General features: G+C 30.3%; 1 protein-coding gene across 2 annotated transcripts; it reads right to left on the bottom strand.

Moving 5' to 3' along the window:
- Positions 1–1209: 1209 nt before the first annotated feature.
- LOC143223395 (RPA-interacting protein A-like) lies at positions 1210–25700 on the bottom strand. 2 transcript variants are annotated; one of them, XM_076451342.1, is made up of 7 exons: positions 25536–25700; positions 16562–16771; positions 11641–11716; positions 7849–7945; positions 5330–5393; positions 4726–4863; positions 1210–1648 (listed from the first exon to the last, which is right to left on the bottom strand). In XM_076451342.1, exons 1-7 carry the CDS (start codon positions 25632–25634, stop codon positions 1622–1624), a joined length of 711 nt encoding a protein of 236 aa, XP_076307457.1. In that variant the 5' UTR covers positions 25635–25700; the 3' UTR covers positions 1210–1621. The 2 variants fall into 2 exon arrangements, with proteins under 2 accessions (XP_076307457.1, XP_076307447.1); XM_076451332.1 differs by having other exon boundaries at positions 1210–1384.

The raw sequence follows: 25700 nt of genomic DNA, 5'->3' as shown, positions 1-25700 counted from the left end.
AAGGTTTTGTTCTCTGATGAGAAAACATTTAACCTGGAGGGTCCAGATGGCTTCCAACGTTACTGGCACAATAAGGATATCCCATCGGAGACATTTTCTACACGACACAGTGGAGGAGGTTCCATCATGATCTGGGGTGCTTTCTCCTTCTATGGAACAATGGAGCTTCAGGTTACACACGGGTGTCAAACAGCAGCTGGCATGTTGGAGAGAGCATCCTTATTGACTGAAGGCCCTTGCTTGTGTGGAAATGACTGGATCTTTCATCAAGACAACGCTGCTATCCACAATACCCTCAGGACAAAGGACTTTTTCATGGCGAATAACGTGATTCTTTTGAACCAATCCAGCGTGTTCGCTCGAATTGAACCCCATTGAAAATGTTTGGGGGTGGATGGGAAGGGAAGTCTATAGAAATGGACATTAATTCCAAACAGTGCATGATCTTTGTAAAGCCATCTTCACCACCTGGAATAACATTCCAGTAAGCCTTCTGCAAACACTTATATCCACCATGCCAAAGCGAATGTTATTTGCAATGATGGCCGTGCAACTCACTACTGAGACCTCTTGTTGTGCATTTCCTACCCTGTTTAGGACTTCATTTTGGTATGGTCTTAAATTTTTGACCAGCTAGTATTTAGGCTATTTTCATAGTGTTTACATTTTCCTTATTAAATGCTAAGAAAGTTTATTTTTATTTTCCCTTTTCTTATTTTCATCTTTAGAAGCTCTACTCAAATAAGTGGTTGAGTCTAACAATGCAAAATGCTCATGCCAGAAGTGTATGTTCACTTGTGAAACTGAAGCAACCCCAAGTTTCACACTGGCCAAAATTAAATATAAACCTCAACTCTGGTACCCAAATTTTATTATTTCATAGGTTTGTTTCTTAACTGAAATTGTAACCTTGGGATGATGGGTGAAAAACGACTATTATGCCAGGGCCTTTGACAAGTAGCTTAAATGAGTTAATAAAATTATGTAAAAAATTTAAACATTTCCATTAAAAGAAAAAAGTAATGTTAATTTACAGTATCATTATAAAACAATACAAGCCCTGGAACTTGATTAAAACCAGAGAACCTTAGCACTTTCAAAAGCACTGGTTTTATATTAAGATTTCTTGAACCTAATGTATACATTTTCCTGACATCATGATTATGTATGTTGTCAGAATTAACACACATTTATTAATGAAGGAACAAATTCAATTTCACAGAACTTTATTATGAAATTAACAGTATCTATACATAAATTTTATACAGTCCATAAATGTTTTTTAAAAATCAGGTAACTTGTATTCAAATTGAGCTTACAGAAAAATACTTTCATTTTTCTCAAGACTGTTGTTTTATGCCACTATGAATATGAAATCACAAGCCTGCAAAAAAAATTTGTCATTAGTAGTCAACAAATTAACTCCTAAAAAATGATTTAACATAATAACTAAGCCATCAAACTGATAATACTATACTGGCCCAATTATAAGGCTGTAAAATTCATAGTTGCTTTATAATCGTAACTGACTACAGGTCCCTTTCCCTCCTACTCTAGCCTGTTGCCAGCTGTCTGCTCAATTTAACTGCTAGTTCTTGTAACTAATCCACCTGTAGGCTGTTCAGTTACAGTATTGATTTGTTTGTACCTATAAAAAAAAAAAAAGGGGGGGGAACATTATGACACTAATTTTTTTTTCCTTTCTCATGGTTTCTGAAAATGAGATTGCCTTATATGGTACCGGGTACTGACACACTACATTAACTGTAACTACTAATATGCTTTATTTAAATCATTTATTACGAATTTCCCAAAAAACTTTTTTTTGGTCATCAGTGATGGAATTGTTAATACATATGTTTTAAACATTTTTTTTATCTCTCTTCAAACAATCAACTTAATAGTAGTTCACTCTTACATCTTTCACAACTAATTTCAACTGTTAAGTAATTACCAAAACGGGCAAACTTGACACATAAGCAAGGAATCTACTGATTAACCTGTAGGCCAAAACAACTTCAATGGTTAGAAGGAAGATAATTGAAACTACTTCACAGTAAGCACAGTCCAATTTGTTAAGTTTGTGTTAGAATACAAATTAAAAAAAACATCCTTTATCTCCACCAGTAAGTATGGATTTTGTTCTTGAAACATAAACCATCTCAACTTTAAAGCTCTTTCATAAATCCCATTGACATTTTAAAACATTTATAAATACACTGATTTAAAAAAAAAAGTGAGTAAAGTTCTTCATGAATAAACAAATATAACAAGCAAGTTTATACAAAATAAATCCTGTCTTACCAAAATCTTGTACAAACACTAGGTTACAATGAATTCCATTCAATCACTCCATTAAAAGCATATTATAATGTTTATCTTGAAGTACCAGCTGTTTTTCCTGCTATCATTGAAATTCAAAGATAAATAAAATCTGGAAAAATTCTTAAAAGTATAATTGGGGTCAGTGAAAATGTTTGAACAAAAGCATGTGAAGTTTAGCTTAGATATTAGTTATGGATTACTACTTAACTCTTACTGCACACCAATGAGTAATCTGACTTATGTTACAGAATTTGTGATGTCATTATAAATATTTATGATTATTAGATTGAATTTTCATTCAAAGCTGCACAATGGGCTCTCTGAACCCTGTAAACTGTGGGAAATCAAATCTAGATTCTAATGTTGCAAGTCCATAAATATACCACTGATGCATTTGAGACTACTTCCTTACACTGTCTAGTCTAGTCTAATGATAAACTAAAACTAAATATTCTTAACCCTTTCACAATGGGTGGGTTTAACTGCACATCAGTCTCTTAATGATTTATTTTTAAAAATGTAGTGAGTAATGTTACTATTTCTATATATCAATAAAATTGGTACCAAAACACAGATTATATTTTAGATTTTAATATTATGTATGTTTTAATTTCCTAATATAAAAATAAATATATATAAACTAAATACTGATTTGTGTGTCACATATCACCTCCTCATGTCTTGTTACTCTGTTTATATTTTTTAAATGCCTACTACACAAGTCTACGTTCCATTAACAAATTAGAAACATGAATTTTGATACAGGCAGTCTTGAATATGAACTTAAAACCTACCACCACTTGGATTTGCTGAGAAATCAAAGTATCTAACAAGTCAACTAGAGAGGCGTTTCCTCTTATTCCACTCTTTCCAAACCTCTTGTTTAATTCTACCTACTTTTCTTAATGATGTTTCTATAACCAATAGAATGGATAAGTTGTACTTCAAATGATTCTGACTATTGTTTGTAAAGAGCTTGAAAAGAGGAAATAATAATTTTGTCAAAACTGTTGAATGGTGATGACTAAGTTGTTGCTCTGAATGGATATTAATTTTTTAAGCACAATAAAATTCTATTTATACACCCAAGCAAGTTACAGATGTTAAAGGTATGCTTTCAGAGTAATTTATTTTTAAAATATGTATTTGAAGCCTGATATTCCTTCACATTCTGCTCAAAGAAATAATTAGGCTTAGCAATAAAGACACATGAGGGCAAAATATTTTCTTATCACCATTACTTTGTGTTAGTACTAGAAATAATTGCTTTCTATACAATTTTTCTTTACTGTACTAAAAATTTTATGCAAATATTTACTTGCAAGGTACATTAAAAAACTGAAACAGTTGTACAGTTTTACAAAATTGTTCACATTCTTGAACAGATTGTATACAACTTTCAGAAAATACATACGACAGAAACTATAAATGATTATCAATCTAAGCAAGAATGTTTTCGAAAGAAGATTAAACTTATAATGTTTGCAAAACTAAGCAAGTGTGATAGGTAATACTGAAACCTGAGTTCTTATTGGTTTACAAATAAGTTCCAGAAACGGAAATAGGATTTTATAAGCATGGGCTTAGATAACATCTTTGGACACCTATGCCACTAAAATCTAACACTCCAATACAATTACCAATTAATTCAAAGAATTGCAGTTTATTGAACTGAACCACATAAAAGTTTTGAGAAGTTCAAAGTGTAGAAAATCTTGTTGTGAAAGTTAGACCTTGAGTAGAATACATGCAAAAGCCGATAAATTACACATCCTGTTGTCAGCATAAACGTTTTCAATGATTCTAAGTGCAGTGTGATTACTCTGAATTTTCCAATAAAACATTTTAGCACACATGATCCAATACATTAGATATCGTGTCCTTAGAGCAGTGGTCGAGCTGACTATCTTTTCACTCGTGCTTTATTGCTTTCAGGGTATCTTATTAGGGTGGTTACACATAAACAATCTATTGAAACAAGTGGTGACTTAATGGTTGTATTTTAGTCAATGACAATAAAATAAATATGTTAAGTACAAAATGTGTATATTATACCAAGCCCATTGTGAAAGGGTTACAATGCCCTATGAATTAGGATTGTTATCACATCATTATACCAATTCACTCAGCAAGTCAACATTTTAGTTACTTTTTAATGAATGCTACTTATAAATAATATGTTCTGGAGTGATGACACCTGCTGTTATTAACTATTTTTGGTTAGAAAAGTAAGTTGTTTAGTTTTTTTCCTTCCAAGATGATTTAACATTTTATACAATTATTTTGCTTACTTAATACTTTCAGTTGTCTCAATATTTCAAAGAAAATACCACATCAACAGCTATTTCTAAATAACCAAGAATATGGGTAAATATGACAAAAAAGAAACAAATAACTTACCTCACAAAGAAGTAACAAGTTTGTTATACCATACATTGAAGTAAGACTAAAATTTGGATTCATAGTACAGTTGTTAGCATGCTGGGTAAGACCAATATTAAGCTGTTCTTGAAACTTTTGTAGAGGTAGATGGCTATACTAGATAAGGAGAGGAGATACCAATATTTAGCAAACACAAATAAACCACAATATGAGAAGTTTTCAGTGTAAGAAATAGCAGTTTTATACTATGAGACACAAAATTAGATTTTACAATAGAAACAGAATGAAACAATTATTTTCCTATCAAGAATTCCAGGGCTGCATGAAACTTATCCAATGAGTAATAACAATATTCAAATGAATTACTTTTTAATTTAAAATTACAGAACTCCTGAAGTTTGCTTTAATTATGTATTTCTGATTACAATACCCTAGTAGAAAAAAAAACAAAATCCTAGTATCACACAAAAAAACTTTTGTCTCTGAAATTTGGAATATTTAAAATATCAAAACAATACTTTTGTTTCTTTTTTGTATCTATAAATATGCATATAATATTCACTTTTGTCACCAGATGTAAAATGTTGATATTCTAATATAAGAATATATTTAAAATCCTTACTTCAGAAGTAATTTGTAGCCCACATGAACAAGAAATCACAGAAGTAGACTCGGTAAGAGGATTCCTGTAAATAAGTGGTAAAAATCTGCTAAATGTACCCAAACTCAAAAACCAATTCAAAATAGAAACACATTTGAACTTCAGCAAAAACTAATAATTTTTTCAGTGTGGTTAAAAGCAATAGCCCAATAGTTTACAAGTACAAATATAGCATTAATAAATTACAAAATAGCATAAGTACATGCCCAAAAAAAATAAAGTGAAAAAATTGAATATAATAAAAAGGTACTAGAAGTTATAGTGAAATAAAATAATGCATTATCCCCTGAAAACACATCTATAAAATAATGTACAATTACTGATATTATCATTTAACTTTTCCAGGCAAAAACTAAAAACAGATACAATTCTCAACAAGTTCTAACTGCTTAACTAGAAAGGAACTCCATAACATAGAAACATTTTTTCATTTGATGTTCTTTATACCATTCACAAAGTAGTTTTCAAAGTATCTTATTCTCTAGTTATTATTCCTATGACTAAATGTTTCACTTGATGATTTAGTCTTTGATTCAGTGTGTGAAATAATTACATTTTTCTATATTTTTTAAACCAAAACTGAAGAAAAACACTTTTTTTTCATAATGATGTATTCATACAGGAGTTACAGCTAATCTAATTGCTATTAAATGACCAACTTGTAATTAATGTAATAAATTATCACAAAAAATATGTAATAAAAGAAAGCAAACAAAGTTGAAAGGAAATTGTAAAGCTGATAAATGGGGTTTGCTCATCATATGTTCAAGGTGTACCAACAAGGCTAGATAAAATATTAAAAAAAAACACTGTAGTTTGAAGTTTTCTCTGCATCAGTTAAATACTTATCTTAGGGTATAAAAGATAAAATAGAACAATTTGATAAGCTTGGGATTTGCAAAATTCCTTGTGCCTGTGATCGAATGTACATTGACCAAATGTGTAGAAATTTGAAATACAGAATTAAAGAATACAAGGGTGTGGTACATAAATATAAAATGAATGATTAGCTTTGACAAAACATATACCAAGCACATCTCACATTATAGAGTGCAAATATGCTAAAGTCATAAAACATGCCTAGTTTAAGAGAAAACTAAATGCTAGAGGATTTGCTATGATGCTAAGGGTGTAATGAAAGATTATGTAAATGGGAGGTGATGTAGAGATACATACACCAATGTATGACTAATTAATCCTAATGATGGTGGTGTCCAACATCACTGGAAAAAAATATTCTTTTTAAGGCTTTGTCCCATTTTTAATAAAGCTATATACTGTGCAACTATTTAAAAATGTACGTTTATGTTTAATATTTTAACAGTACTAATTTTATTTGCTCTCTTCTGAGTTTTTATACAGCTACTTCTGAAGCATGAAACTTATTTCAATCAGTCACACAAAGTACCCATCAGTAGTTAAATCTTTCATTTTCTTTACATTTGCCACAAGGCATTTCTGTCCTGAAAGCCATAAGTTCATTCACCACGTTACTGATATAGTGTCATTATGCTGTTGTATCACTGTCTGTTTGGTTAAACAGCAACTAATCAAAGTATAATCTATTAATGTGTGACTCTGCTCTGGTGCAGTTCATTTTTATGTGAAAAAGATGTAATCTCATAATACTGACATCTTATACTCATTTTATTCATTATTTGCAGGCCATAAATTCTCAGTGTGTCATTCATCATGGTATTATGTATTTGATTAACAACTATTCATTTTACCCTTACATTGCTGATTTAGTGACAGTTTGTGGTAGTGGAGAGAAAGTGCCAGATTACAGAACTGAGGAAAAATAAGACAATTGTACATTTCACAAATACAATATTTGTTCACAACCATGGTTTTGCCAGTAAAAGTTTCACCAGGATCGTGAGTAAATCATGCAGTTGTGAAATAAACAGTTGTCTTGTTTTACTTAATTCTGTAATTATGGAGTTTCATTAGGTACCAACAGCTTCAAGTATAAATTATATAAATGCCAGATACATGTTAAAAGGATACTTAAAACATAAAAAAAGTTGTGAATATGCATTCTGGAGGTTCTACAAGTTATACAAATACAAACTGTACAATGGATAAGAGTTCTTATTTCTCACAAGAACTCTGGATTTCAACTTATCATTCAGACCATCATTGTCAATGAACAGAAAACAGAGTACGTATACCTTTATAACTATTCTTGTTTGCGTACAAAATACTTGTATATTTTACTAAAACCTTACACTAAGGCATGTATATACACACAGTAAATTCAAAATTACAATCAACATTACTTCCAATACAAATTTGGCTTGAGCCCTGTGCACATTTGTTATATCAAGTTTTACTTAACAGGTATCAAAACAATATTTAGAGATTACTTCTTTGCAAAAACTTGATTTTTATTTGAAAATCCTAATGACTAGCACTGCTACTTCAGTGAAATTATGTTGTATAAAAATTTAGCCAATATAAACTGTTTTGTTTGATACCTTTGACATACTGGACATATAACCTCATCTCTCTGTAACCATTCAAGATGACATTGTTCAACCTGTTCTTTTTCTTCCAATTTTTGAAGCTGTTGTTCTAGAAAATCAAAATGTATCTATTTATAACTATATATTAATGTCATCCCATTACTCTGATTTGTTTTTCTCCAATTCAATTTACTGAAGATAGCTTATTTTCAATATTAAACAAATAACGGATTACACGAAACTGAGGTGAAACAGATGAATATTAGAGGATCCCATTCACCGCAGAATAGTTTTTTAAGTTATCACAAATTCAATACATTTTATTTCCCACACTACATTTCTACTTTTACAGGTTTAAAATTTACAATAATTAAAATTAGTTTTCTTTTTACGTCAAGGTACATACTATCTGACAAATATTATTTAATAAGTACTTTTACATGCATGAATATAGCAAGTTCCACACTGTTACAAACTAACTTAGTTCATCAGCTAGTGTCACTTTTCCATACAGCTACTTCTTCATTTCTATTCATGTGGAGATTGAACCAGTCATGAATTCTTTATGAAAAGCAAATCATTAATACTAAAGCACATACTCAATTTAGGCTATTCTCACTCTTAATTTTGCATTTATAACAAACTACAATGAAAAAGTAGTTGCAAAAGTGATCTCATCAGCAGTGACAATACCAAGATATTTTCGTTGAGGGTGCTGAGGTAAACTGTGGAGGGGTTTCCCAAAATGCCATCAATATGAAGTATACTTGTAAATACCAAGGTACATTTCAGAAAGGTGTGCTATTTTGAACTGCATTTTCAATGCAGTTTTCATTGTAAACTCATACTCTGATTAATAATTCATTATTACAAATTAGAAATAATCTGTTTATGAAAATATGCAAATATGTAAAAGAGAAAGCTCATCTAAATTCCACCCAAGGTAATACATAATAATAAAGAAAATCAAGATTAGCTTAGATTGAACATTTAACATACCATTAAGAGTAAAGCTACAAATCAAAAGAAATACAGCATAAAGACATAGTTTACATAGCAGAAGCGAATTATCCCATGTGAAGTTAATACACTTTGAGGAAAAGGCCACTATCAGACTAACTATCTTTCATCATGTTGTGTTTATAGTTAATATTACTTCAAAACAATGCGTCTGTTCTGGTAATTGGCAGCAAATATGTCTATAACAGTATCAATAAAGTTGTTTTGCCCTCCTGGAGTTTACTGATATGACAGCAAGGTTGCTGGTGCAGTTGTTACCACTGCTGTTGTGCAAGTATGTCTTGAGAAGCTTCAGACATGAGAAACTTCTCTCACAGGCAGCTGAAGTGACAGGCAGGGTCACAGCGATGCATACAAGTTTGTGGAGATCCATGAAGGCATCCTTGTATGGCTCCAGCATGGTTGCAAACTTCAATGGTGTGGATACTTCCTGTCCCTTGTCTTTCTTCCTGGCAAATAGCCAGTTCAACTGGTGGAACTTCACTGCGAGGTCATCCTCTGCCACACCATAGTTTGCTAAATTGCAGTTGACCTTCACAGAAAGGCTGGTATTTTCATAAGTTCACATTATTCATACAGGCCAAACTGTGTTTGCGATATTGTTCTTGTTATCATAAGTGTGACAAGCACCTGTTACAATAATGTAACTACTACATTACATTAAATTAGATACTTCTAAATAGTCCAATGACAATTTCAAAATTCATTCTAGAATTGTTCAGAAATATTATTTGGTCAGTTAACATGTAAGGTTATTATCTAATCATAAGTATAACATTAATTGGATTGTAAGTCACAATTTTAAGTGTATTCCACAATCATCAGTACAATTTTGGATGGCTGATACACAATGCAAAATGATCTCACAGAGGACACAACACTGGCTAAATGCTTCATAGTTTTGACCTATACACAATACACTTATAAATGCATGCTATGTTTTACTTTTCAATAAAAGATAAATGAAAGTAATGGGTAAATACCTGTGAAACCTTTGGTTTATCAAGTAAAATCCCTGATGATCTGTTGTAACTTGAAATCAACGTGGTTGTCTAATCTTTGCCAAAGCTCAAGATAAATGGCATTACACAGGGAGCGGCAATACAGTGCATGAGTTTCAGTCTATTCAGTATGTTGCTATGGGACACATGACGCATACTTCCGTCTTAATGAAGACATTGAGTTCTACAGATCTATGTATCTTTGTTGTTAATTGTTAAGCAACAACAACGATTGTGCTTTCCATATTTCATGAATACATGTAGGTAACAATATTGGGAGGCTGAGGGGGGCTTGGCTCATTTGGGGGACTCAAGCCCTCCAAATCTCCCCCTTGGCACCACCACTGCTCATCCGTTCTATTGCTTAAAGTGTCACACTGAATATCTACTCTTTTTCCAACACAGTAAGTTTTTGTTTTTTTGAAAATGTTATTTTTCTCATTGGCTAATTAAAATTGCCAATTATTAAAGTTTAAATATGCCAAATTCAAACAAAAACCTTTAATTCTGAAGGAATTTTTAAGCTTAACTTTAAAACCACTAAAGAAGAATCAGTTTTAATATACATGTCTACTTTTCTACTTGAAAATGGTAGAAAAGGTGTCAGATAAGTAATGAAGTTATTTAAGTTAAACCAATTTTTAACACTTCTAATCAACAATTTACACAGACTTTGTATGCTGTCAATTATCCCTTTACAAACTATTTACATTTTTTATCATTTTTTATATTGTGCGTTTCCAAAATTTTGTTGAGAAACTGTTTTGAATTTGAATGAACATTAAAAATTCTTTTCATTTTAGAATTTCAATTTTTCTTTTGATCAGAAAGTTTAATTTCACATTTCACAATCAGTTTAAACTTAATATTTATTAACACATTTACACTGATATCTTATTATTTTATTTTGTTGATTACAGTATTCACTGCTTCTAATTATAAATAATAAAAACCATAATAAGAACTGACAAATATCTATCAGTCACAATGCCATCCTGTTAGGCTAAATAATAATATTCTTGGTTGAGATCAATTTGTATCCAAATAAATATAGTTTATTCTCAGCAAATAATAATAAAGTTATTTTCCTCGTCTACATTATTTGATTTAGTAAAATTAACAATAATATTCAATGAATAAGGATTTTACTTATATTTTAGTTAATGGAATATTTTGTTGTAACTTATCATAGTCTAAACCTAACTAGGATTACCTAATATATGTAATAGAAGACAACTTTCATACCTTTTAAACAAATATAATTGAACAAAAAACATTTTAAGAAGTTAAAATAATCTCTAAAGAAAGTAGAAAAACTTGTAGATCTGTGGTTTGTTCATAGGTAACTTCAAGCTTCCCACTAAATCCCACTGGTTTTCTCTGCAGTAGCTACAACTGTTCTTTTTCCCATGAAACCATAAGTTATTCCTCAAATATCTTTGTTGACATGAATAGTTTATTATCTGCTCTATTCAATTATATTTAACTTTTATCTGTGGCTGTTTTTAAAACAGGCTTTTATTAGAAGTTTTAAGGTCAGATACTGTGAGGTCATAAAAAGGGTGTCAATGAGATACTGTACTAATAAAATCAGAAAAGAAAGAAAATACCTTGAGAAACCATACCCTGAGACTTATAATTTCAAAAAATATTAGTCTGTTAAAAAATATAAGCCTTTGTTTTGGAATGGATTAGAGAAACCTAAGTGTTTTACTAAGTGACTAGACTCCTCATTGTTATTCAGAAATTGAAGCTTTAAAACTTTTCAGAATTTTTTGCTTACCTTCTTTTATCAGTTCTGCTTGGATTTCTTCTAAAGTACTTATAATTTCATCAGTTTCATCACTCTCTTCTAAAATCTAAAAAACATTTTTAACAGTAAAAAAGTATTTATTATCCAATGAGAAAATATTCTTTTTATCTTTGAAAATAAAAGAATGAAAATGTACATTTTGAGAGATACTCTAATGTGTGCAAGATTAACAACATCAACACTATTAAAAATGCTGTACATATCTGTATATTATTTTGAAAATGTTTTTTTTGGCCACATAGTGGTTGAAATAAGGAAAGAATCAAGCAGTGATTAAAACAAGCTTAACTATATTTTATTCAACTAAGTAAATGTGTAATAAATGACTTCATGTTAATTTAATAATGCATGAAAGTTACAATTATGCAGCTGCTAGATATCACAAGTACCTAAATATATTTATAAAATATCATTTTCAACAAATTAAAAACTTAATTCATGTAAAATTATGAATGAAATATTTCAAAATTTAGCTGTCAATTAAATAACTCAAAATTGTAAGCTATAAGACAGAAAAATGGCTCAAATTTACTGAAAATAAAAATACTAGTTTACATAAAAGAACTAAAAATTGCCAATAAAAGTTACATGACCCCATTCAGGCTGGTAGGGTGATATTGTGTAAAACATGTTTTTGTTTGAAACTTAAAATACTGAACCTAATTGCACAAAATTCAGTACACACTTTGTACCTATTTAGGTTATGACTGCAAACACAAAAAACAATAAAATTTGGTTGAGTATTTGCATCAAATATGTTGTAAATCTTTAGCAATTTTGTTTCAAAACAGTGTCTTCAAAAAAAGAAACATTAAAGATACTTCATTCTGTCAAGTTTTTTTTTGTTTCTTATCTAAAGTATATATATCCAATAAATAGTTTTAAGCAAAACTGTTCTGTCTGCATTGTTCTAGTATTGGCCTACTCATTTTCTTGTCTGTTCAGTCTTACATAAAAAGATAACTTAAAAATTGTGAAAGAAAACTGAACTTATTAGAAAGTTCCATTTTGTATATCCAATTGAGTCTAACATGTCTTACTTTTGCCATCTATTCATATTTACTTCTCTTTACCTACTAAAGGATATGTAGCCAAGACAATAGCATAAAACATCATTGGATTGAAGGCCTGCACTGATATAGGCAATATTCTTACAACCATATTTTTGGTAAAGCTAAATTCCTCTCTAATAATTACAATTTGTTTTTCAATAACTAGCTACCATACTGTACTGTTTTGTTTGAGCAGCACACCAAATACACACAAATAAAAAATATACTGTGTCATCTAAAAAGTTTCCCTTCATAGAACTAGCTTACCATACTCAGACTTAAACATCTTTCCCTTATCCCTCTTCATAAAAGAATATCTTTGAAGTTAAAAAAACCAAAAACATAACAGATAGACATTAACAAATGAAATAATTGATCAAAGAAATTATAAATAAAATTCCAGGTTTGTGGATTATTTCTAAGTTTTGTAAACTTTACACAGAATCATTGTTCTCCACTATTAGAAAATTTCACTAGTAATATTTTTGGAAATCACACATTACACCTTACCCAAGTATTATTTACTTTACAATATAATGATATAGACAGAAAAGAATCTTTTCTATTACCTAATGTTAGCAATTGGTTCTGCTTTTTGGAGATTAAGACTTTTTAGTTACCAGCTTGAGTACCTATCTCCTGGACAGAAGTTACATAAATTCATGATTAATGAAAAGTTTTCTTTGGACAAGAAAAGTTACTTTCCTTATATGGAATAGTAAAAAATGCCCATAAAAATTGCAAAACACAAAATTGGAAATTGCAAGTATCTCCACATGGACCCAACAAACCTTCATGCCAGATTTGGTGAAGATCCATCAACAGGAGGCAAAGTAGCAGTAAAAAATGTAAAAATGCAAAAACACCCATAACAACCACAAAACTGAAAATTTATATGCATCTTCCAATGGACCTCAAAGAACCTCCTCATAGCAAATTTGGTGAAGATTATCTTAGAGGGGTGTAGCACTGGTAAAATTGCAAAACTAAAAACTTGTATGCATTCCCAGCATGGATCTAATGAACATCCATAACAATTCTGGTAAAGATCCACCCACATCCTGTGAAGTAGTTACATGGACATACAACAGACAGCAATGTCCTTATATAGATTCTTCAACCCATTTGCTGTGGCATGATAAAGGCCTTTCAACACTGGGTTTTGAAAGTAGTCATTAAAATAAATGTCATGTGAGGAACAAAGCCTTAGATGAGTCTATCTGTATGGATACTTGGATCTGAGTAAATACAAATATGTACTTTGAAAAGAGCAAAAAAATTTCTTAACAAATTAAGCGATTTGTTTACAGGCAATATCTGTTGAAATTTGACAGAGATTAAAGTTAAAAGGTTTTTAAATTTTTCTTTGCAAATCACTTAAGAAATTATTAAAATAGGGTTAAAATTTTTTGTACTTAAACTGAAATTTATCAACTTTGAAATACTATTATGTAATATATTTTTAACAAAAATTGTCAAGAATCTAGAGTTGAGAAACTAACTCAGTTAACCTTTTTGCAGCAGATCACAGGTCAAAAACTACATCACATTTGTTGACTTGCATTCAAAACTTTATTGAACTACTATTTTATGAATTTATGTCAATATATTTGAAATCAAACTGTAGATTATAATTCAAACTTTAGCATTACATACGAGTTAATTTCTTAATTTAAAAGTAAATATTAAAAGAACACATCTAGATACATATTTTAGTTAGTTTCGTGGTATGACGAATGTAGAACTATTTACAATTAGATATTTATGATGTCGAAATTCCAAGTCTATCTTTCATACAAATTAGAAACTCAAATTACTAATACTAACAAGCTAAAATATAAAATAATCTCATTTTTTATTTTGCTGAGATATTGCTTATGTACTGAATAAAACAGTGGCCCTGTTCATTTCTTTTAATTTTTGGAAAGAGTCCCTTATATTCACTTACTTCAATATATGACATGTGAATAAACAATTGAGAGCTTCAAATATCTCCAGAGGGGTTTTCTCAGCCATTTTAAGCTATGAAAAGGCTACCACATTCTTTCAAATTAAGATTTAAAGAAGGTAGGTTGTGTCTTTAGTCTGCTTGAAATTTCATATTTTTTCAAACCTAAATACATCTCTGTTACTAGCTTAATAAAGTATGATGGAATTCTATGGTATCAGTATAGTTATCTATGCTTTTTTGGTTATTTAACTGTATTTATATATATAAAACCTTAAGAAAAAAATTTTTCATATCCTTTATGTACAAAATCTTAAAAGGCTTAGCAACCTATGTTCAGCATCAGTTGAGTTCAAAGTTCATAGCTAGAAGAGATAATTGTTTACTTTACTTCTTTATTATTCTATATTTTTAGAAAAACAAGTTTAATAATTTAATTCTAAAGAGTAATAATCTATATACATATATCATGTATAATAAGTGAAATGTGACTGCATATTACAAAATACTAGTCCACTGAAACATAGCCATGAGAGAAAAGACTAAAGGTCAATTTTATATTATTGTATATGTAACATCAGTGTACGTGCATCACATCAATGCAAGTTACATAATGTTAGTTAGGTATGACTGGAAGGTCAATATAATAAAAAGTAAATATATATAGCACTGAGATTTAAACTACTGAGAATAAACATGTGTACTTTCACGTTATAATATGTAGCCATTCTAGCATGAGAAAAGCATTTTTTTTTTATGATATTTATGAGGTTGGTAAAGTGACAAACCACACATAGTTATGGTGTAGAAAATTAAGATATACTGTCTTACTGTAAACAAAAATTTGAAATGTATTTAGGGGGTTTTAAGAGATTACACAAATAATATTTGAAATTTTGGGGACAAAAATTAGCTTTTAATCATAACATGAAATCACTTTACACTCAGACTAGTAATAAAAGAGACTTAATATTTTCACAAACAAATATTTTGTCAACATATTTAATTAAAATATTTGATTTTTTATGTATGAAAACTTGTAACCTTTACTAAAAGCCAACAATATTTTGTGAAAATATAAATGCTGTATCAAAAGTTATAGTGCAAATACTTAATATGTGCAAATGTGTAGATGTACATTTGTGAAAGGTTCAATCAGTTACATATGAACAAAATAATTACTTGATTAATTTAAAACAACTAATCAACATTAGCATTTTTGATTATTACTGTTTGCATTATTCCAACCATCCAAAGAATTGAAATATCGCCACTACAATTTCTTATTATTTTAGATTAACTCAAGGTTGTTCAGCTTAACTGATTTGTGATATGAATCATAAAAATAATCAAATACTTGAGCATAATTGATGAATTAGTCAGACCATGATTTTTTTCAGAACACTTTATCCATATAATAAACCTAAAAAAAAACTACAGAAACAGAATAACAAATAACACCAAGGCACAAGTTACTCAGTGAAAAAAATATAAAATGTATCCTGGTTTTATATTTTTCAATAATGTATCTTATGCTCTGGTGTTAATGTTATCTTTTGCTGCAACTTTTTGTGAAGAAAGGTTTTTCCTTAAAAGGAATCTACAGATACCTAGGTAGCCTTTTTCAAAAACAGAAAAGTAAAGAAACAGCAAATGGATATATACATACTCACATATGCACACGTGTGAGCATTTGTAAAAAATTACTGTTTAGCACAAATCATCTTTTCTCATTTTTTTTTCTTACTAGAATGAAAAATATTTTTATAATATAATGATGTATATGAACTCAGATGTATCTGTTTGTAACCTATCTTGCACATGAACAAAATGAGTTTTATCATGGTTTTAAGGTCTTAAGTTTTATTTATCAATTTCATAATAAGTTTACCTTAATATCCAAACCTTTGTAGAGCAATGATGGAAATTTGTTTTTACTTCCTACTGTGGCATTCCATTCTTCTTCAATAACCTCTTCCACCAGCTTTCCAAAATTCTCATGATTGGTGATAAAGGAACTGTTCTTTAAATCATTTTGTGGCACTTGACGGAACTGATCATGCAATTTCTGGCGCCTGGCTTTTAGACCTTCCAGACAACGCTACACAAAAAGCATAAAATATTCATAAACCTGATTCTCAAGTTGAGGGAAAAACAAAATTTTATGGTACACCAGAACATTGAATTATCTCAAGATGCACAGAAAAGACTAAAAACCAGATATATCTTAAAGAGTGACATGTTTATAAATTGTTTATTTTGAGAAATAAATTCCCAATACTTTGTGCATGGCCATCTTTTGGGTTAGTTACAGCTTTTGAAAATTGCATGAACTGGTATGTCATTTCCAAATATGTTAAATGAAGTGTAATCTAATTTAAGATAAATAATTAATTTTGATTTCTGTCAAACAGAACCTTCTATACATAATCAGTTTTAAAAGTTAAAGGATTCAGATGCATATTACTAGATCAATAATTCAAAAATATTTATGCCATGGCATCCTGTGATAATACATTCAATTACCAACCAACTGACTTTGCTACAATTAACACGTTTCAAACTGTAATGTAATAAATCTGAAATTATGTTTATACAAAAAATGTCATTTCTTACAGTCTGCTTAAATTTATTTAACGACAAAATTCATGTAATTCAGTAGACAATTAAGTAATACCCCACAATAATTAGCTTAGACTTCTAGCGAATCTACAAAATTATTTCCCTTTTTAGTATCCTTTAAAAAATAAAGACATTCAATAAAACTTTCTTGAGTTTTAAGTATAAACTGAAAAAGGTTCTTTCATTAGAGTCATTGAAGACTGACTGTTTTCTGCACCATACTGCATGTTTTAAAGCTTAAAAGAAAGTTAAACTTTTTTAAACATTTGTTCTGATTTACTTGAATTTGTACCAGTTTTATATAACAAAAAATGTAACAATTAATTGTATAAAACTATATCAGAATATTTGCTATAAGTTACTGAAATTAGAAGCTTTGATAGTGTTAGTATGCTAAATGTCACTGATATTACTCAACCTTGATTAAATAAACATTACAAATATTTTAAGCTCTTTTGTAGAGCCCCTTTTAATAAAGGAAAGGAAAGGATTTTTTTTTGAGAAGTGAATGTTATCACTAATATTGAGGAAAAATATAAAATATTTGAATAAGGTTCAGGAAAGGGAAAAGAAAAAACATTACATTTACTTTACCCTTTTAAAGCAATTCAGCTATTATTTCATATTAACCTGAAATGAAACTCTAAAGCAAGATTAAAAATGTGGTTAATTTTTATAATGTGGATTATTAAACTAGAACAAACTTGTGTGTATGATTAATAATGTCTGCCTTGGACTTAGATCAAAATCAAAACTTTGACCCACATGCTAATCACAAATTTCAACTCAGAAACATAATATGTATATTTACAAACGGTAGAAATAAAAAGACTGGCAAAAAATAAATCACCTGTAGCACAATTTTTTTTATTCTTAATTACAGGATGGTTCAATGTTTTGATTTAGTCTAAACCTAAGTATATACTTCATGGAATTTTTTTTTCTTTAAATGAAAACACAGATTTAATGTATTTACTCTTATTATGTAATGAATATTTGCTTGAAAATAATTTGCAGAGTGGGGTCACATTCTGCATAAATAGAAGAATTTACTGAATCAGTCAAACTACAAGATTAGATCCATTCTTGAGTACGTTTTCAGTTATGTGAAAAGTTTTATACAAATTATTATAGTAACTCAAATCTCAGTCATTCTGTAGCTTTTCAACAAAACTTGAACTATTCAAGAATTTGAAGCCACCCACAAACTTTACTAATTGTGCCCCTATAAATGCCATTAATTATAATTACATAAAAGGCAAAAGCTCAAGCACTGACCCCTTATGTGCTGTACTAATAACAAGTTTTCAGTTTCATTGGATCCCATTAATAATAACAAACTTTCTCTCATCCAATCATACTACAATCCAATTAAATTTTCTTAGCTAATCTCTTGTGTAGTACCTTCTTAAAAGCTTTAAAAATCAAGTACCCCAAATCCATACCATTCTCACTACCCAAATTGCAAGTAGTCTCCTTGAAAAAAACCAAAAAAAACAATAGATTAGTAAGGCAAGATTTTTATCTACTGAGTTCACACTAACTTTCTTTTAAAATATAATTTGCTATATGGTTTTGAAATGCTTCCTTCTTTCATTGGAATCTTTCATTTTTAGCATTACAAATGCAAAACTAACTGGTTTAAAACTTTCAAGGCAGTTAGTACTTCTAAGTAATCTACCCTACATCTATTAACCTACCAAAAATGAGACTCACAAATCTGATCTTCAGAGTTCTATAAATTTTTGGGAAAAATTTTGTCTCCTCCTGGAGTGTTTTTTAAATTTTTATATTCATGTAATGGACAAATTTTTATGCATCATAATATCTGCTAGTACAACATAGAAAAATGTTCTCATACTTCTAAAGTACAACAATATTCTAAAATGAAAAAAAGTTATGCATAATTTATGATGAATATCTGAAATCAAACAGTATTCTTTGGCGTTCTTTTAGTTAAGTGTGATTAGATGGATCAAATAATTATGTATTACCTGTCCATGATTTAATGAAACAAATAAAATCATACACTGTATTCCTAACAGTAAAAAAATTAATAATTCAAGGTATAAAATGAAAACAAAACCAAAATTGTGGTCAACATCAGCTGCCAGATTACTGTGATTGGTACCTCACACTTTCTGTCCACTGTTTTATGGCCACTTATACATATATACACAAATCATAGAACCAGTTTCACTTACTAATTGCTTTTACACTATTCAAACAGTTTCATTTCCGAAAATGCTTATCCATCTTATTAAGAGCATGGCAGATTCAAAAATACAAAATTCAGGCATGCTGAATGTGTGTTATATAGACATACTAAAACTCAAGTCTTTGAAAATTTGATTGCAATCCTTGTACATGTCAAATTTCAATTGTCTTGAGTAGTACTATAATTAGCTGCACAGAATTGAAATTTATATACCTATCCCATTTTTGGCTATAAAGAAGAAAAAAAAACAAACTCCAACAACACTGAATGATATATTACTAAAACTTTTATGATGTAAAAGATCAGCTAATTTCATATCAAGAAAATCAGTTTTCAAAGATTGTTTTCTTAAAATGGTCACAGAAATTATCAAGACAGAAGGATAATTGTGTTTAGTTTATTTAAATTTTACTGGTTAAAGACTCAATACAGAACTAATACAATTGTTAAAAATGGCACATCTTTTTGAATTGAGATACTGTAGTGCCACCATTCACAACTATCTGTGATTATTTCTCCACAAAAAGACACCGTTTCACTAATGTCAATCAACTGTCTTTCCTTCATTTCTTGGCAGATTGACTTGTTACTTGGTCCAATACGCAAAGACACTTTTTCCTTTTCTTAAAGTTTTTTTAATGACTTTATGGAGTCAAAGATCAAACAACCCCAAAATGTACATTTTGGTCTCCTGTGTGGTTATATTTACAGGAATCATGATGGAAGTTAGCAAAAATATAAATATTCTAGCACTCAACACATTGAAATATAAAAAGTTAGACCTGCCACTTTTCAGTCATTTGGAGAGGTGAGTGTGTCAGAGCTTGCAAAAACAGCATAATTTTGTTTTTTAACAATTATTTGGCTGTATATAATTTGATCAATTTACATGGAATTTGGTATAAAAATGTTTTTGTAATTAAAAAACAAAAATAGCAGACTTTTCCATTTCTAGTAATTATAGGGGGTAGGTAAAGATGCCATAAATAGTAAATTTTAGGGTTTTTTGACAACCAATTGACATGTGATTTAGTACAGATACTTTTTTACAGGTCCCATATGTTTAGGTAAAAAAATATGTAATATGTCCATTTGTGGTTATTTTATGTGTAGGGGGATCAAAAGGTAAATAAATCCATATTTTAAGTGGTTTTAATCACTCACTTAGCCTTGTTTCAACTAATTTAAATGGAATTTTTACAAAGACACTCCTTGCAGGTCAATTATAATGGTGTTAAAATTAGCCATGGTGGGTCATTCCATGTCAATCATCCAGATTGTGGAAAAATTTCCAGGTGATCCCATCAAAATGCCTTGAAAAAATTCACATGTGCTCATCTACCCATATAATAAAAAATTGCCAAAGATTAGATCAATATCTCTAATAGTTTCTGATTTAGAGCCCTGTAAAATTTAATTAATTTTTTTTTTTATTTTTGGCAAATTCATTTTCGGGCATTTTTGGCTGCTTAAAGGTGAATTCTACAGAAAAAAGAAAACTTTGCAGTCAAAAGAACTACTCATACTGATTAATTTTGCAGGTTCACATTTTTTATAAAACTTATGTGCTAATAAATGAAATATAGAACTTGGTGCAGAAAGAGCCCTTCCTGAGCGGCAATCCAAATGTTTTAGTTTTTACGTTTGCTGGTAGGAAAAGTACTGTGACGTAATAGTTGCCAAACAAACTGCCAACGCCAGCTCGTTGAATGCAAATAAACAAGGCCAGTGCATACAGAGAAACAAAGGCAGAGTCTGTTTGACTTTGTGTTCTAAACAGTGTCAAGTAGCACCATATCAATTCAAACCTACTCTGAATGAACCTAGAACAGTTACTTTTGACACAGATCTGACAAGTTCTAGTGATGAGGACAGTTCCACAAGTGAGAGTAGCAGATCTGTAAGTGATACTGAAGAAATAAGATTATATATTAAAACAACATGCTTTATGAGGTTTTTGAGATTTAAATTTAATATGGCAATGTCAAAGTACTGTGTTAAGATTAATTTTATTATGATGAGTTATGGAAATATATTATGAAATTTATATTTGATTGTTTACAAGTCTACAATGATTTAAAAAAAAAACAACATAACATGTACTTGATTACTTCAACATGTTCAAGACAGTCTTATTTCAATTTATCTTGAAAAGTTAAATTTGAAAAATGGTATTCTTCAAACTTTTCTAAATGTAAAAATGATACAAAAACATCTACAAAATGATCTACCAGCTAAAAACTTGGAATATACTCTATTTGGGATAGATTTGTCCACTGTCTATACTAGGAAATCAAGGTTTCACTGACTTTCAGGTGCCACAAATGCAAAACATACTCATGAATGTGAAATGTGTATGTCTAGTTACATTCTTCAAAAAATTGTACTTTTTAAATTATTATATTATATTAGTTATTGTTTATTGCTTTATACTGCACACACACCTTTAAGTTTGTTCTTTTTGTGGACTGATCTCAGCTGTACATGAGGAAAGATGGTGGGGACGATCCTATCTACTGCCGATGGTTTTTTTTCAGTCTCAACCTGCCTGGCTTGAAACCCACGGAATCCAAAACAGTGGGATCTGACACAAAACATGAGCATTCAAAATGATTTTGACAAAGCTTTGCATGGTATGAAGGAGTCCAATTCTTCCTATTGAACATCTTCACCCACTGTCGCCACCTTGCACAGAAACAAAAAGAAGCTTTCTCCCAATGCCAAACCATTTTTACAAACATAAGCAACGCAGTAAACCATGTTATAAAACAAACAAAGTATGAATATCAAGACAAAAAATAGTCTCACAAAGTATGTAATCCGAAAAAAGCACCAATAGATTTACACAAAACACCAGCACTGAAAGGAACAAAATGGTCAGTACGCAACGAAGTGTGTTTAACGACTATTATGTCACAGTTATAAAACATCAAAGAAACAAACGAACAACCGAGAGGAACTTGAGTTCGAGGACCCACATATTTTGTTTCATTTTTTACTCAAAAACTAAAGTGTTTAAAAATATGGGAACCACACAGGAATTATACCTAACCAAAGTACAGTTTCTAAGGCAATTATTAAATTTGTTGAAAATTCACCTTTAAAACTTCTGGTGGTAGGAGGCTGAAATTTGCTACACTGATTGAATTAATCTCACGGAATTCAAAAATGGTCTCAAAACAAGTTTATCTCTCTTAAGATTTGCATAGTGAGGCAGTAAAATCACCTGAAAACCCAACATCATAAAAAAACATTGGTTTATGTAATAAGCCATAGCTCTAAGACTTAATACGATACAAAGCTGAATTTTGTTTTCTAATTTCCTATAACATACCAGTTGATAAATCAGCAATTGTTGCAATTAAAAGTCTATTAGATCTCCTGTAAAAAAATTTAGCTGCATGCAACTTTTTATGATTTAGTTAAAAATAGCCCTACTTCAGACCACAGTTTGACCATGTCACCAGTTATTCAGCCTTTTCAGATTTTTACCATGTATTCTTACATCTCTGAATATGATCTACAAAAAAATCAGGATGGTGTTCAACCTACTTTTTGAGTTATAATTTTTTAAAGTATCCTCTGACCATACGTTGTTCACTTGAAAAATAAACCTTCAATTCAGGTGTGTTACTGTGTGCAAATATATCCATACAATTTTGAAATAATTTATGAATCCCATCGCAATATTCTAATCAGCCTTTACCATATATTCTTGCATCTCTGAACATGATCTTCAAAAAAATCAAGGTTGTGAAAAATAATAAATTATCAAATTTTAAGTGTCTCTGATATGTACCATTGGGCAAAGGACCACATTCAGGGCATTCAGTTCTTTCTTGTTAATCAGAAATTAGTATTGCAGAACTGTGTGAAGTTTGATCTACTTGAGCACTATGAAAAATGCAAAACTGTGGCAGGTATTAGGTCACATCATAGCTTTATTCCTCACTCTACCAACAAATTGTATATGAGAAGGCTATCAGATGATGATGTGTATACAGTTGTAACTGTTGGTAGTAGCAGTGAAAGTGATGCTGCAGCAGCTCAATAGGGTCTAATGATAGCAATGACAATTATAAGTCAGGGAAATATGTGGGATACATATATGATCATGAATGGCGTGTGGGAAACATAAAAGATAGATCAGATGAACATTCCGATGTGTTGGTGTCATTTACGAAGAAATCAAGAAAGAACTGTTCTTATAGCCTGCAAGGTCACATAAAGATGATAGCTGGATTCCTTTCCAACATATTCTTTGTCTGATAAGTGCACCTACCATGCAAGGCTATAGTGCTCACCACTATGTTCTAAGTCAAAGTGATCTCAACATAATCAAACTCGAATTTCAGAAATATATTCAAGCTGTCTGAACAAAGCAAGTTTATTTGATGTTGTTAAGTCTAATTTGTCGCCAAAGCAGTTTTTGAAACATTTCATTGTCACGATTATTGCAGTTTGGTGCGACTATAATCTTTCTCAGTTATCTTCTGTTGTAGCACTGTGCTTTTTGCATCTGATTTACCTTTGTATTTATTATATTATGAATCTTAAACTCAGCCATATCTGCATAACTGCAATGCATACACAACATATTTGCATTGCCATGTGATCTAACTAGTTATGCCAATAAACTTGTTCAGAAATGAATTCTTTCTTGTTTCTTACCAACTTCATTATTTAACACTGTGAAAGGCTGGTTAGAATATTTCAGTGGGATTCATAAAATTCTGAATGGTATTTTTAAAAAGTGTATGGATATATTTGCACACAGTAACACGCCTGAATTGAAGTTTTTTTTTCAAGTAAACAATGTATGGTCAGAGGATATCAGAGGATACTTTAAAAAATTATAGCTCAAAAAGTAGGTTGAACACCATCCTGATTTTTTTTGTAGATCATATTCAGAGATGTAAGAATATATGGTAAAAATCTGAAAAGGCTGAATAACTGGTGACATGGTCAAACTGTGGCCTGAAGTAGGGCTATTTTAAGCTAAATCATAAAATGTTGCATGCATCTAAAATTTTTTACAGGAGATCTAACAGACCTTTAATTGCAACAATTGCTGATTTATCAACTGATATGTTGTAGAAAATTAGAAAACAAAATTCAGCTTTGTATCATATTAAGTCTTAGAGCTATGGCTTATTACATAAACCAATGTTTTTTATGATTTTGAGTTTTCAGGTGATTTTACTGCCTCACTGTGCAAATCCTAAGAGAGATAAACTTGTTTTGAGACCCTTTTTGAATTCTGAGATTACGTAAGTCAGTGTAGCAAATTTCAGCCTTCTACCACCATTACTCTTGCAGCTTTAAGCAGCCAAAGTTGCCCGAAAATGAATTTGCCAAAAAAAAAAAATTAACTAAATTTTACAGGGCTGTAAATCAGAAACTATTAAAGATATTAATCTAATCTTTGGCAGTTTTTCATTATATGGGTAGATGAGCACATGTGAATTTTTTCAAGGCATTCTGTGGGGATCACCTGCAGCTCCCTGGATGATTTGACATGGAATGACCCTGCTGGGATTGTATGGGGGAGACGTTGTATCCGCTCACGAATGTTGGCCTATTTCACGTAATTTTTGTCCAAGTTTTCTCTTAACTTTGAGATTTTATACATTACAAGTTTTACAATTAAAGTTAAACATATAGTTAACAAAGAGTCGAAATGATTAGTTAAAATTAAGCAAGTTCACTCAGAAGTTGACTCGTTGTTTATCATTAAAACAAAGAGTTTCAGAAATTTGTGACGATAGTGTAGTGTTACTAATATAAGTGGTAGTGGGGTTCAAATATTTAAGTATAACCACACTTACTGTAATTTCTAGTACTACTACTAGGAGTAGCTACAGTTGAGATCAAACCAAACCAAGGGTACAGCCCACTGTCAGTTATGAAATTTTAAAACGTGTGTATAAAATATATTCACAGGTTTAAGCTTTTATAAAATTAAATTTCATTCGTTAGATGACATAAACAAATAAAACACCCAATAGTGTGATATAGTACATACCTTTCTAAAAGTTTCTTTCCACGGAGGCGTTTTTACTTTGTAAAGAGCTTTACGTACCAATAATTTTTCAAAACAATTTGGACTACACGCTCCCGCCATTTTCACATTATTATTATTGCTAACCTCGACCAGCCCAACATATTATCGAAACTCAGACAAATACAG

This window comes from Tachypleus tridentatus, chromosome 1 (assembly GCF_004210375.1).
Source record: "Tachypleus tridentatus isolate NWPU-2018 chromosome 1, ASM421037v1, whole genome shotgun sequence".
Lineage (NCBI taxonomy): Eukaryota > Metazoa > Arthropoda > Merostomata > Xiphosura > Limulidae > Tachypleus > Tachypleus tridentatus.
Note: the sequence above shows the minus strand (reverse complement) of the source record. Positions and strands in the feature narration are given on the sequence as shown.